The 12,944-nt window shown below is 31.9% G+C and overlaps 2 protein-coding genes across 2 annotated transcripts; both read left to right on the forward strand.

Annotated features, from left to right (window-relative positions):
* Positions 1-2,281: 2,281 nt before the first annotated feature.
* On the forward strand, positions 2,282-3,948 carry LOC107001874 (dehydration-responsive element-binding protein 2C-like). Its single transcript, XM_027912281.1, has 2 exons — positions 2,282-2,405; positions 2,537-3,948. Exons 1-2 carry the CDS (start codon positions 2,383-2,385, stop codon positions 3,840-3,842), a joined length of 1,329 nt encoding a protein of 442 aa, XP_027768082.1. The 5' UTR covers positions 2,282-2,382; the 3' UTR covers positions 3,843-3,948.
* A 7,099-nt stretch (positions 3,949-11,047) lies between these two features.
* Positions 11,048-12,162, forward strand: LOC107001592 (ethylene-responsive transcription factor ERN3-like). The gene is given in 2 exon segments (XM_027912166.1): positions 11,048-11,522; positions 11,525-12,162. Coding segments are annotated over 2 exon segments (1,032 nt in total). The 5' UTR covers positions 11,048-11,128.
* The last annotated feature ends 782 nt before the right edge of the window (positions 12,163-12,944 follow it).

Genomic DNA, 12,944 nt, shown 5'->3' on the forward strand with positions numbered 1-12,944 from the left:
AAGAGTTTGAAAGAAACTTTTTCAATAAAGCTTCAAGAATCCTTATATGGATTGAAATAGTCAAGGAAGAAAAGGGTATAAAAGAATGACCCTAATTGTCCTTGTATTTTTATGAAAAGTTCTTGGTAAGACAAAATTTTGTCTTGACCTACAGATTGATAATTTGACAAATGAAATATTTGTCTAACAGTGCACATACACCGAAAAGTTTTGATGCAATTTTATATGGATATATCACATTCATTGAGTACCCCAATGATTATGAGATCACTTGACATAAATGATAATTCATTTTGATCTCAAAGAAAAATGAAGAGTTTCTTGGTGATGAAACTCTATCTTGGTGCAATCAGGGCACTAGTGCATCTTACTAACAATATTTGACCAGATATTTATTTTGCGGTAAATTTACTGGCAAGATTCAGTTTCTCCCCGATAAAAGGACATTGAAATGGTGTTTAGCACATGATTGAATATCCTTGAAGGACCATAGTTATGGGTTTATTCTATCTCGAGGAATCCAAGACAAAATTGATTGGTTACGCAGATGCATAATATTTATCTGATCCGCATAAAGATCTATCTCAAGCACGTTATGTGTTTGCATGTGGAGGCACAATAATATCCTGGCGATGAATGAAGCAAATGTTGCTATGCAGAAATAAAAGTCCTCCATGAAGCAAGTCGAAAGTGCGTCTGGTTGAGATAAATGACACACCATATTCAAGAAATGTGTGGTTTTTCTTTGAAAAAGAATATACCAACCACAATGTACGAAGATTGGAGACATCATCACAAGAAATTAAGTGATGTTTTAATCAGGGGGAGTATAATACGCGTTGCACTCTTTTTCCCTTGACCGAGGTTTTTTCCCACTGGGTTTTCCTGGCAAGGTTTTTAATGAGGCAACAAATAGTGCGTATCAAAAGATATGTGTACTCTTTTTCCTTCACTAGAATTTTTTCCCACAGGGTTTTTTCTAGTTAAGGTTTTAACGAGGCACATTATCTATGGACATCCAAGGGGGAGTGTTATAAATTCATTGAATGAGTGGATAGCCCATAAGGTTGGTACATGAACAATCATCCATATTCACTAGGTTCATGAACCTTTTTGGATAAGAATGTATCTATTTATTATGGTACTTAATATGGTGACTTTTAGAGTGATTTCTCAACCTATAAATAAGGTTGTTCATTCACTATTGTATAATAGACAGATGAAACTTACATACACTTGAATAAGAAGAAAATTCCTCTTCTTCTATCTACTTCTGTTGTCTTCTTCTCTTTATTATTATATTCTTATGAGCTTGATTTTATAACACTTTTTACATATTTTAATTATTTAAAAGGAGGCAAATCAAGTAGAAAACACGGATGATACTAACAATAGAGTACCATTATATTATTTTACAATAGTGTAAAAATAATGTTAAGCAAAAACAAAATACTTATATAACTAGAGAAAAAAAAATTAATTAGATCACACGTAATACTAATATTGAATATTCAACAAGAAAAATTTAAACCTTACAAGAAAAAAAATATTTAATACTTCATAACTTGTTATTCAAGGCCTTTGAAATTTCTTGTGGATTAAATATAGTAATAGTTACTATCCGAGATGCTACAAATTAATTTACCTTCAATAATATGAATAACATTATAGTTTATGAAGTTGAGACTATTGAATGTTAATCGAGATTTTTTGTGTTCTTTTGACCATACAAAGAAATATATTATTATTTCATAATAAAATTATAATATTTTTTAATGTTAACGTCATAAAATCTCATCATAATCTACTCTCCATTGATCCAAACAAAATTGGATTCGAAGGGGAGCGATTAATGATCGGAGATTACAAAAATATATTTATCGCTTATGATAATTAATACTACCATTAATTATCATAGATGTACGTGCTTTCCATCTCCTAGGCCCAAAGGCAAAAGATTATTTTTAAACTTGCTTTTAACATATAAATTTAATCGGTATGATTTAATATTTTTTTGATTTTAAAAAGTCTTTGCCCCACCCCCCAAAAAAAGATAAACTTGGAACTATTACTTAGTACCCAAGGAAAATCCCTTAATTAATTGGTTACATAAGATAAGAATAGTAAATATTGTTAAGTAATTCACACCATCACCACACGTTACTACCAAAAAAAAAATCGTTATTTGTTTATTCATTTAATTTTTACCGAAAAAGGAATTCCAATCCCAATTAGGCTAGGAAAAGGAATTTAAAACAAATATATAAATACACAACAAACCAGAACATTCGTAAAAACGACTATTCATTGGCCAAACCAAAATACAAAACTTCCAATCAAAACATTTATTTATTTATTTATTTATATATATATATAACTTTGATGGCTTCTCACGTTGCCCAGAGGTGATTATTTTCATCTCTTGCCAACTTTGTAGTACTTAGTATTCTCAATTCATAATTAGTTTTAGTTTGTATTGTAATTTTCTGTCCTAATTTTAAACTGTTTATATAACTATGGATTTTTATGTTAACAGGAAAGTGAAAAGAAGGCGTAATGGATCTGATTCGATAGAAGAGATTTTATTACGATGGAGAAATTTGAATCAGGAAGTTAATTCGAACAATGAACAAGTGAAGAAGAAGAGAAAATCTCCGGGTAATGGTTCAAACAAAGGTTGTATGCCAGGCAAAGGCGGTCCTGAGAATTCGGGTTGTAAATACAGAGGAGTGAGACAGAGGACTTGGGGTAAATGGGTGGCTGAAATTCGCGAGCCTGTTTATATTAGTGGTCAGTATAAGAGCAAAGGAAAGCGACTTTGGCTTGGTACTTATTCGACTGCTGGTGACGCTGCTGTTGCTTATGATGAAGCTGCTAAGGTTATGTATGGATCCAATGCCATACTTAATTTCCCAAATTCTTGTGATTCGTCGAGTAATGGTAACATTACTAGAACATCGAGTGGTCAATCGTCTATTGATCATGAAGAGTTAGTGGTTGATGATGAGAAGAAAACTGAAATTGAGTCGGATTTGAAAGATGATGATGGTGATGGTGGTGTTGTTGTAAATATGGATTTAAGTTATGATTATGCTAATCATGGGTCACCTGCTTGTTCCTGGACTGAAGAGGAATTAGAAGTTATCACGGAGGAGAATTCCGAGATGGAATTAACCAATTTGGAGTGTGATTCGAGGTTTTTCCCTAAATCTCAAAAATCTTGTGTTGAAGTTGAGAGACCTATAATGGAAGAAGAAATTGATGAGGATGAACTTGTACATAACAATGTCTCAAACACAATAGACGTGGAGCCAACCGTCATGTTTAGCAAAGATGACTTCTCGAGGCTTGATGAAATTTGTAATTCTAATGATCAAATTGTGCTACAAGACATGGATTTCAGGTCTTGTGAAAACCTGAACGAAGATGTTAGTACGCGTCTAGAATACATGGAGCATTTTCTAATGGATGACAATTGTTCGATGGAAGCGGCAAATATATCAGACATCATTTGTTTGACAGAGAACCATGATGAAGCTTTCGATTTTCAGAGGTTTTTAGAAGAATCATTTGATTTCAAGCCAATGGCTGAGCTAAACTATGCGAAGAATGAGGAGCAATTTGATTGTACATATGCATACAACCAGCAAATTGACCTCCAGAATTCAGACACAAATTCCGAGATTCGATCAGATGGAATTCGGAAGGAGAAAAACTTGCATGGTTTCAGATTAGATGACTTTGGAGCAAGCAATAGTTGGCAACCAGAGGAAAATATCGAAGATTTGTCTATGTGCAGCTTTGATTTTGATATATCATCCTATATTAATGATATTAATTAGGAAAATATAATGTTTCAATTCATTATCCTTATGATACTTTTGTAATTGTAGTCTGCTAGAACATAGAATAGAAAGTTTATAAAGGTATTGGTATCAACTCTAAAAACAAGTTGTCTTCTAACTTATTTTCTTTTCATTTTTGATTGGTGAGTGGAAAATATTAGCTAAATATTTGGTTGATGAATGAAAAAAAAGAAATTGGCAAGAGAGTGGAAATTAACTTTTAGGAAAATAGTTTTTGAGCCGCATATCAACTCATAATCAATTCAGTCGGGACACAATCTTGATGACCATTTCGAGATTCAACCTCAATGCCTGATCCAGGACTTGACCTCGATTCTCAACCTAGGACTCAATATATGAACAATTGGGGACCTGACCTCAATTCTCAACCTGGGACCTGATATTCAAATAGGGACTATACCCTAAGCCCGACATGCAAAGAGGAACAAGGACTTTACTCTGAGCCCGAAATTCGAATAGGGACACGACCCCAACGATAGATTTGGGATCCGACTCAAGATCTGACCCGGGTCCTGGCCCAAATTCCTGCTCGAGACCTAACATTCAAATGGACTCGACTGCAACTGCGACATCTGAACCGGAAAACAACCTTGATAATTGAAGTGAATTTTGACCTCAACTCTACGCACGACCCGACTTTCGAATTAGGAGTCCACCCCGACTCAACCCGTGAACCAACCCTAACACTCAATTTCAGACTCGCCTCTGACACTCGACTCAAGTCTCAACTTTTGAATCAAAATACAACCCCAATGATCGATCAAGGATCCAACCTGGCCCGACTTTTGAATTAATACCTGACTTTCGAATCGGGACGCGACCTGTGATTTGACCCTGACACTTGACATCGACGAGTGTTTTGAGACCCTACCTCGACTCTTAAGACGGGTCTCGACTTTCAAAACAGAATCCAACTACTACACCGACCCCGACTCTAACACTCGAATCTAGACATGACAGATTGGGATCCAACCCCAACACTCAATTCAAAAAGTGACTTTCGACTCCTTAACCCAAGAATGATACCCAAATAAAGACTCGACATCTGAATCGGAACCCGACTTCCTAATGAAGACAAGATCTCACCGTTCGGTGTGGGACTTAACTTTCAAAGAGAGACCCAACCCTGACTCGAGATTCGACCCAACTTTCGACTCGAGATCCGAGACTTAACCCTGACAACTAATCCAAGACCTGACCCTGAGACCTGACTTATAATCTGAGACCCGACCCCGACCCAAACCGAACTTTTATATCAGGACCTAACCCTAACACTTGATGCAAGACTTGATCCTAATACCTGACCCAGGACCTAACTATATTGACTTGTGCAATGTGGATGAAAAGAAGATTTTTGTCTAGAGTATTCTATGGCAAAAAGGTGTCACCAAAACTTAAGGGCAAGTTTTATAGGTCTAATGGTGGTTAGACCAACTAAGTTGTATGGGGCAAGTTGTTGTCCAGTTAATAAAGACTCTTCACAAAAGTTTCAAAGACGAGGCTGATGCGGTGAATGTGTGGGCAACTAGGAGAAATAAGATTATAAATAAAGACATTGACAAGGTGCAGAAAATAGGGCTGAGAATATGGTCCAAACATGTGAAGAAAGAGATATACGGATTCTCCAGTACGGTGGTACAAGATGTTAGCTATGAATGGTTTCAAGAGACGTAAAGATAAGTCAAAAAAATATTGGAGATTGTGATTACATAAAGATGACACAATTGCAGCTTATTCTGGAGGACACGGTCTAGGATAGAAGGTTATAATTAGTAGGGAGTAGAGCATTTTGTTTCTCATCCTTATCTTACTAGTAGTCATAGCATTTCTCATATAGTTTCTTGTCCTCTGATTTTCGTCAAAATTCTATTATTTCTTGTACTTCGATTATTACATTATTTTATTGTAGTTACAAATTCTATTATTTCTTGTACTTCGATTATTACATTATTTTATTGTAGTTACAAATCCATTTTTTTAAGAATGTTATGTCATGTTTTCCTTAAAAATTGTTTTGATATGTTTTTCCTTTGAACTGTGGCCTTTGAGTGGAAAGAAAGGTACTATTAGTCTATACTTTTCCTATTTTCAACTGTGCGTGTAAAGTTCACATAAAATATGTGAACTTTTGGCATTGCCTTGTTATATTAATCTTTCTTTGCGCACAAGAAACAAATAGCCGCAAAAATTGTGGTGTACAAACTGAAAGAGAATTTAATAGAGGCGCCTGTTATAAATAAGGATAAAGGATAAAAGATAATTTTATACTAAAGTTATTTCTTCTAATTATATAGAAATATGACCTTTGTTTTCGGGAAAGCCTAAAAAAATGTGCCACCTAACTTTGGGATAGGAGTAGTATTGCATTTTAATAAGTTTTAGAACTATTAATTACCACCAAAATTTATTTATAATCTTCGAACACTTCTACTATTTCAAAAATAATATTTCTATTTCCTTTTTAGTTTGTTTTTTAAAAAAATATCCCCTTTCCTTTTCTGATAATAATTTAACTTTAACTTTAACTTTTCACGCGGCATGTTTAAGACCACAGGATTAAGGTACATTATGATACATTTGACATAACTTTAATTTATAGCCACAAAATTAAAAAGTCTTCTTTCTTTTCTTAAACTCCGTTCCAAATGATCAAACCAGACCATCCTTTTTAAAACTGAGAGATTATTATTTTAAAATTTGAATTCAAAACATATAACCAAAAGGATAAACTTGGCATTACATTTCCTTGTTAATAGTTACTTAGTCCCCAAGAAAAAACCCTTAATTAATTGGTTAGTTAGATAAGAATAGTAAATACAGTTGAGTAATTCACACCATCAACACACGCTACTACCAAAAAATGAAGAATAAAAACAAGTTATCTTTTTATTTATTTCATTTCCGAAAAAATAAATCCCAATCCCAATTCGACAAGAAAAAGATTTTAACAAAATAAACACAATTATATAAGGAAGAATCATTGGCCAAAACAAAATACAAACCTTCCATTTATTTATTTATCAGTTATAAACTAAATATATATTGCCTGTTTAAATAAAAATGAGATGGTTTGACTTGGCATGAAATTTTAAAAAATAAAAAAAACATTTAAATTTTATGATTTTAAATTAAAATTATGTAAAATGTATAAAATTATCTTTTAATCATGTGACATTAAATATGTTATGTGAAAAATTAAAATTAAAATATCACTTTAAAAAAAAATTATTCTTTTTTGAAACATTTTTAAAAGGAAAGCAATTCATTCTTTCTCGAACATAGAATATCTTTTGGTATGTCTCCTCACATTCCACAAAGGTGATTTCGTTTCTTTAATTTTATCTTTTCTATCTACTTTTTATAATTTTTAAATTAAATAAATTAGAAATAACTGTCAAGTAGTAGTACTCAGTATTTTGAATTCGGAGTGCAATTAGAGATTTTTTCCCCTAAACTATGGGAGGAATGAGGCGCAATTTGATTGTAAATTTTAAGGGTGTACATGACTGGAGTCGTTCGGATTTTTCAAATATCAAATCAAATTATATGTGTTGGATTTTTGAATTCACAAACTAAACCAAATCAATAAAACTCGGGTTATTCAACTTTGGGTTTTTTTGGATTTTTTAGAATTTTTCGAATTTTCAGATTTTTTCGGCAAAGTATTCATACAAACATATAATCTATTTTTACTTCAAATATTTCTTTACTCCTACCAAAATACAACTAAGTTATTTCTCAAGAAAATAACACAAAATATGATATGATTAATGACACTAAAATATCCACCAAAAAAACAAAATAATAAAATCGCGTAAAACAGACATTGCAAATTAATAAATCACAATGAAATTGATCATAATTTAAAGTATTAAATCATGCTAAAATAAGTTTAGTAGATATTAATTACATGACTAAATATTAAAAGAAAGTAAAATTAGATCATGTATTTTAATTGTCTAAATCTATGTAAAACTAAAAATTAAATATTCAATATTATTGTCATTCTTAGTGTTGAATTGATATTCTTTTTGCATTAGTATTAATTTGATTTTTATTTAAACTTTATTATAATTACCAACAAGTATGAACTATAACCTTTATTAGATCATTAAAAATTCTAACTTTCAAACATGAAATAAATATTTTAAAAGACAAAAACTATGAAAAAGAATAAGAGAAACTTAAAAATTATATCAAAATAAGTATTTTTACGTAAAAAATAAAATTTTAAAATTATATATATAATATCGGGTTGGTTTGGTCTCGAGTTGATTATTTTTAACTTGAAACCAAACCAATCCAAATATAGTTAGCTTTTTTTTCCAACACTAAACCAAGTCAAACCAAATCACTAGTCGGGATTTTTTTTTATTTGACTCAATTTGCGGTTTGATTCGCATCGACATTTTGAGCGAGTGAAAGCCTTGATCCAAGGACGGATCAGTTCGATTTTGTACCCCCAATAAATATGTATACAACCAACAAATTGACCCCCAGAACTCAGAGACGAATTCCAAGATTCGATCAGATGGAATTTGGAAGGACAAAACTTGCGTGGTTTCGGATTAGATCACTTTGGAGCAAGCAAAGTTGGCAACATGGAAGATTTGTCTATGTTCAACTTTGATTTTGATGTATCATCCTATATAAATGATATTAATTAGGAATAAATAATGTTTAAATTCATTATCCTTCTCATACTTTTGTAATTGTAGTATGCTACAATAGAGATTAGAAAGTTTATAATGGTCTCGTAAAACAATTTGATTGTCTCATGTTTGGTTGGTGAGTGAAAAATATTATTTAATGTTTGGTTGGTGAATGAAGAAAATACTTTTGGCTGGAGAGTGGAAAATAACTTTTAGGAAAGTAGTTTATGACCCGCAAACCAACCTCAATGACTGATTCAGGACCCGATCCCAACACTCGAACCAGGACACGATCTTGATGATCGGTTTTGGGATCTGACCCGGCACTTGATCAGGGACGTGATCTCGATTCTCAACATGGAACCCAATGTACGAACAAGAACTTTACTTTGACCCCGACACAGACACGACCCCAACGACTTCTTTGGGATTCGACCCAGGACCTGATCCCGGTTCATATTTGGGACCTAACATTCAAATTTGGGACTCAACTCAAACTGTGATACCTAAACTTGAATACAATCTCGATACTTGAACTGAGACCTAACTTGGGATCCGACCCTAAGACCTGACCTTGATGAATGATCCCAGCCAAACCTTAACATCTCAACTCGGGGTTCGACTTCTGAATCGAGATTAAACCATGACAATTGACCCTGAATCCGAGATTCAAATCTAGACATGACCTCAATGACCTGTTAGGATCCAACTCCAACACTTAATTCAAAAACCTACTTTTAACTCCCTAACCTAAGAATGGATACCTAAATTGAGACTTGACATTTGAATTAGGACACGACTTTCAAACCAAGACCCAAAACCTAACACCTAACTTTCAGAGAGGGACCCAATCCTGACTCAAGATCCGACCTGACTTCTGACTCCCGATCTGAGACTCAGTTTATAAAAACTCTCACGTTTAGACAGTAAAATTTGCAAAGCTGAGGATGATTCGGTGAATGTGTGGGCAACTAGGAGAAATAAATTATAAATATAGACATTCATGACAAGATGTGGAAAATAAGATTTAGATGGTTCAAACATGTGAAGAGGAGATGTATGAATACTCTAGTGCAGTGGTGTTAGATGTTAGCTATGAATGATTTCAGGAGACGTAAAGGCAGGTCGAATAAGCATTGAGGAGAGGTGATTAGATAAGATGGCACAGTTGCAACTTACTGTGGAAGATACAAACTAGAGTAGAAGGTTATAATTAGTAGGTAGTAGAGCATTATTTGTTCATGCTTATCTTGTCAGTAGTCATAAAATTTCTCCTATGGTTTCTTGTCCTCTAATTTTCATCAAAATTCTACTATCTTTTTATACTTCAATTATCGTATTATTTTATTATAGTTATTTTTCCTTCTTTTTTCTCTAAAATGTTATGTCATGTTTTCCTTAATATTTGTTTTAATATATTTTTCCTTGAAGCGTGAGTATATTGTAAACTACCTTTCTTTTTAACTCCCAAAAGTTGTGGCTAGGGGCGCTAATTCATTTTGTTCATAAAGGAAATAAAAAATAAAAATAAAAAAAGAAGTAATAATTGTACTCAGAGTATTTGATATGTCATTATTGATTTTGTAATATTTTTTAAATGAAAAGTTATTTTGGGATATGATTTTAAGAAATTTTCTATGTTAACTTATATAGTTTATGCTCTTATCATCATACATCGAATGTTTTTAGTAAAGATATAATAAATAATATTTGATTATTAAGAATCAATAAACATTATGTGTAATAAATTTATTTTTACAATGAATCATTAATTCTTAAATTTATTTTACAATGAATGATTTAACAAAAAGAATTACACAAAATACTTTATGTATAATAAATTTATTTTTATGTGAATTCAATAAATATGATACCTAAATTAGTAAGATATAATAATTTTAATATAATAAAAATGAACTTTCATTAAATTTCTAAAAATTCTTTAAATTAATAAATATTAATTAATTAGATTAAATAATACACTTACAAAATAATAATATTTTATAGTCCCATCAATATTAACATTTTAATGTAATTGCCACTACATTATTTGTACATTTATTTCATTTCCTCAAAAGTGGATCCCAATTTGAATAGGAAAAATATTTCAAACATTTTCATCTCATATTCATATAAATATACCACAGATCATTGGCCAAACCAAAATACAGAACTTCCAATCAAAGTTTATTTATTTATGAATTATAAATTATAATTTATACTTTTCATGTCTGCTCACATTCCACAAAGGTGAATTTCTTTTATATTTTCTCCTTTTTATCTACTTTTTATAAATTTTAAATTAAATAAATAGAAACAACTGCCAACTTTGTAGTAGTACTCAATATTTTTGAATTTATTGTGTGCTATTTTCTGATTTAGCACACAATATATTTTTATCTACTTTTTATAAAATTATTTCAAGTCATATTTATTTATATGACCGTAAATTTTTGTGTTAATAGGAAACTGAAAAGAAAGTGTAATGGATCGAATTCGACAAAGGAGATTTTGTTAAAATGGAGAAATTTTAACCAAGAGGTTAATTTGAACGATGAACAATCGAAGAAGAAGAGAAAATCTCCGGGTAATGGATCAAAAAAAGGTTGTATGCAAGGCAAAGGTGGTCCTGAGAATTCGAGTTGTAAATACAGAGGAGTTAGGCAGAGGACTTGGGGTAAATGGGTGGCTGAAATTCGCGAGCCTGCTTATATTAGTGGTGATAATAAAAGCAAAGGAAAGCGACTTTGGCTAGGTTCTTTTGATACTGCTGATGAGGCTGCTATCGCTTATGATGAAGCTGCTAAGGTTATGTATGGATCCAATGCCACACTCAACTTCCCCAATCATTCGAGTAATGGTAGCATTACTCGAACATCTTCACTTGAATTGAGTGGTCAATCGTGTGTTGATCATGAAGATTTAGTGCTTGATGGTTCAAAGAATGTTGAAATTGAGTCGGATTTGAAAACATCAGATACACCAAATACAGATTTAAGTTATGAGCTAATCATGGTTCGCCTGCTTGTTCCTGGACTGAAGAGGACTTGGAAGTAATCATGGAGGAGAACTCTAAAAGTGAATTAATTGATTTGGAGTGCAATTCGAGATATTTACCTAAATCTCAAAATTCTTGTGTTAAAGTTGAGACACCTTTAACGAAAGAAGATGAATTTGTACAATGCCTCAACTTCAACGATGTCTCAAACACAAAAAATGTGAATGAAGATGTTGGTGCGCGTCTAGAATACATGGAGCATTGTCAAATGGATGATAATTGTTCAATGGAAGCAACAAACATATTAGATACCTTTTGTTTCACAGAGAACAATGATGAAGCTTTCGATTTTCAGAGGTTTTTAGAAGAATCGTTTGATTTCAAGCCAATGGCTGAGCTAAACTATGCGAAGAATGAGGAGCAATTTGATTGTACATATGCATACAACCAGCAAATTGACCTCCAGAATTCAGACACAAATTCCGAGATTCGATCAGATGGAATTCGGAAGGAGAAAAACTTGCATGGTTTCAGATTAGATGACTTTGGAGCAAGCAATAGTTGGCAACCAGAGGAAAATATCGAAGATTTTTCTATGTGCAGCTTTGATTTTGATATATCATCCTATATTAATGATATTAATTAGGAAATTATAATGTTTCAATTCATTATCCTTTGAAAATGGACTGTTTATTTATGATGTAATTCAAAGTATGATGAACTGTTTCGATTTTACAAAGTAGACGACTGAGATTTTGCAAGCAGAAAGTTGTATGAAGTTGGAATTGTCAAAAATTAATAAATTCCTTAAAAAAAAAACACGTACGGTTCACACTACTCTCAACAAAACTCTCTAAGGCCTAATTTGTTTGCACTTAATGGAGGTCTGAATCTGAATCAGCCCATTAAGTTCATTTGTTTTATTTTTAAAAAAATCTCTTAATGGGTCTGAAGAGGTCTCAACGAATCAGATCTGTAGGAGACTCTTAACAACATTCAAATTCATTTGATAAGTTATTAAAAAATATATCATAGTTTCTCTGCTCTGAGCGTGCTTTTTTATCTCATAACTAAAAACTTTCTTTCTCTCTTTTCTCAATCAAACACCATTTTTCCCAATATGTTAGTTTTTATAAATCCTTTCAAATATATTTTTTATATTAATAATTTTCTTGTATTAACGGGTGTCAAGAATACTGATTGTAATAATGTTTTTGGTGTATTGTTGTTTATCAAGGTTTTGAATGAAAAAATAGTACTCCAAATTATGATTATTCAAAATTTTAAAACTTTTTTTTAATCAAAAGTCATATATTTTGTTGGAATGAAAATTGTATAACATTTTATTAATATAATGTTCAATTTTACTTCCACATTCAGATATAGAAAACAAACGGCGTTAATTATTTAGTGTTCAGATTTAGAGAC

This window comes from Solanum pennellii, chromosome 10 (assembly GCF_001406875.1).
Source record: "Solanum pennellii chromosome 10, SPENNV200".
Lineage (NCBI taxonomy): Eukaryota > Viridiplantae > Streptophyta > Magnoliopsida > Solanales > Solanaceae > Solanum > Solanum pennellii.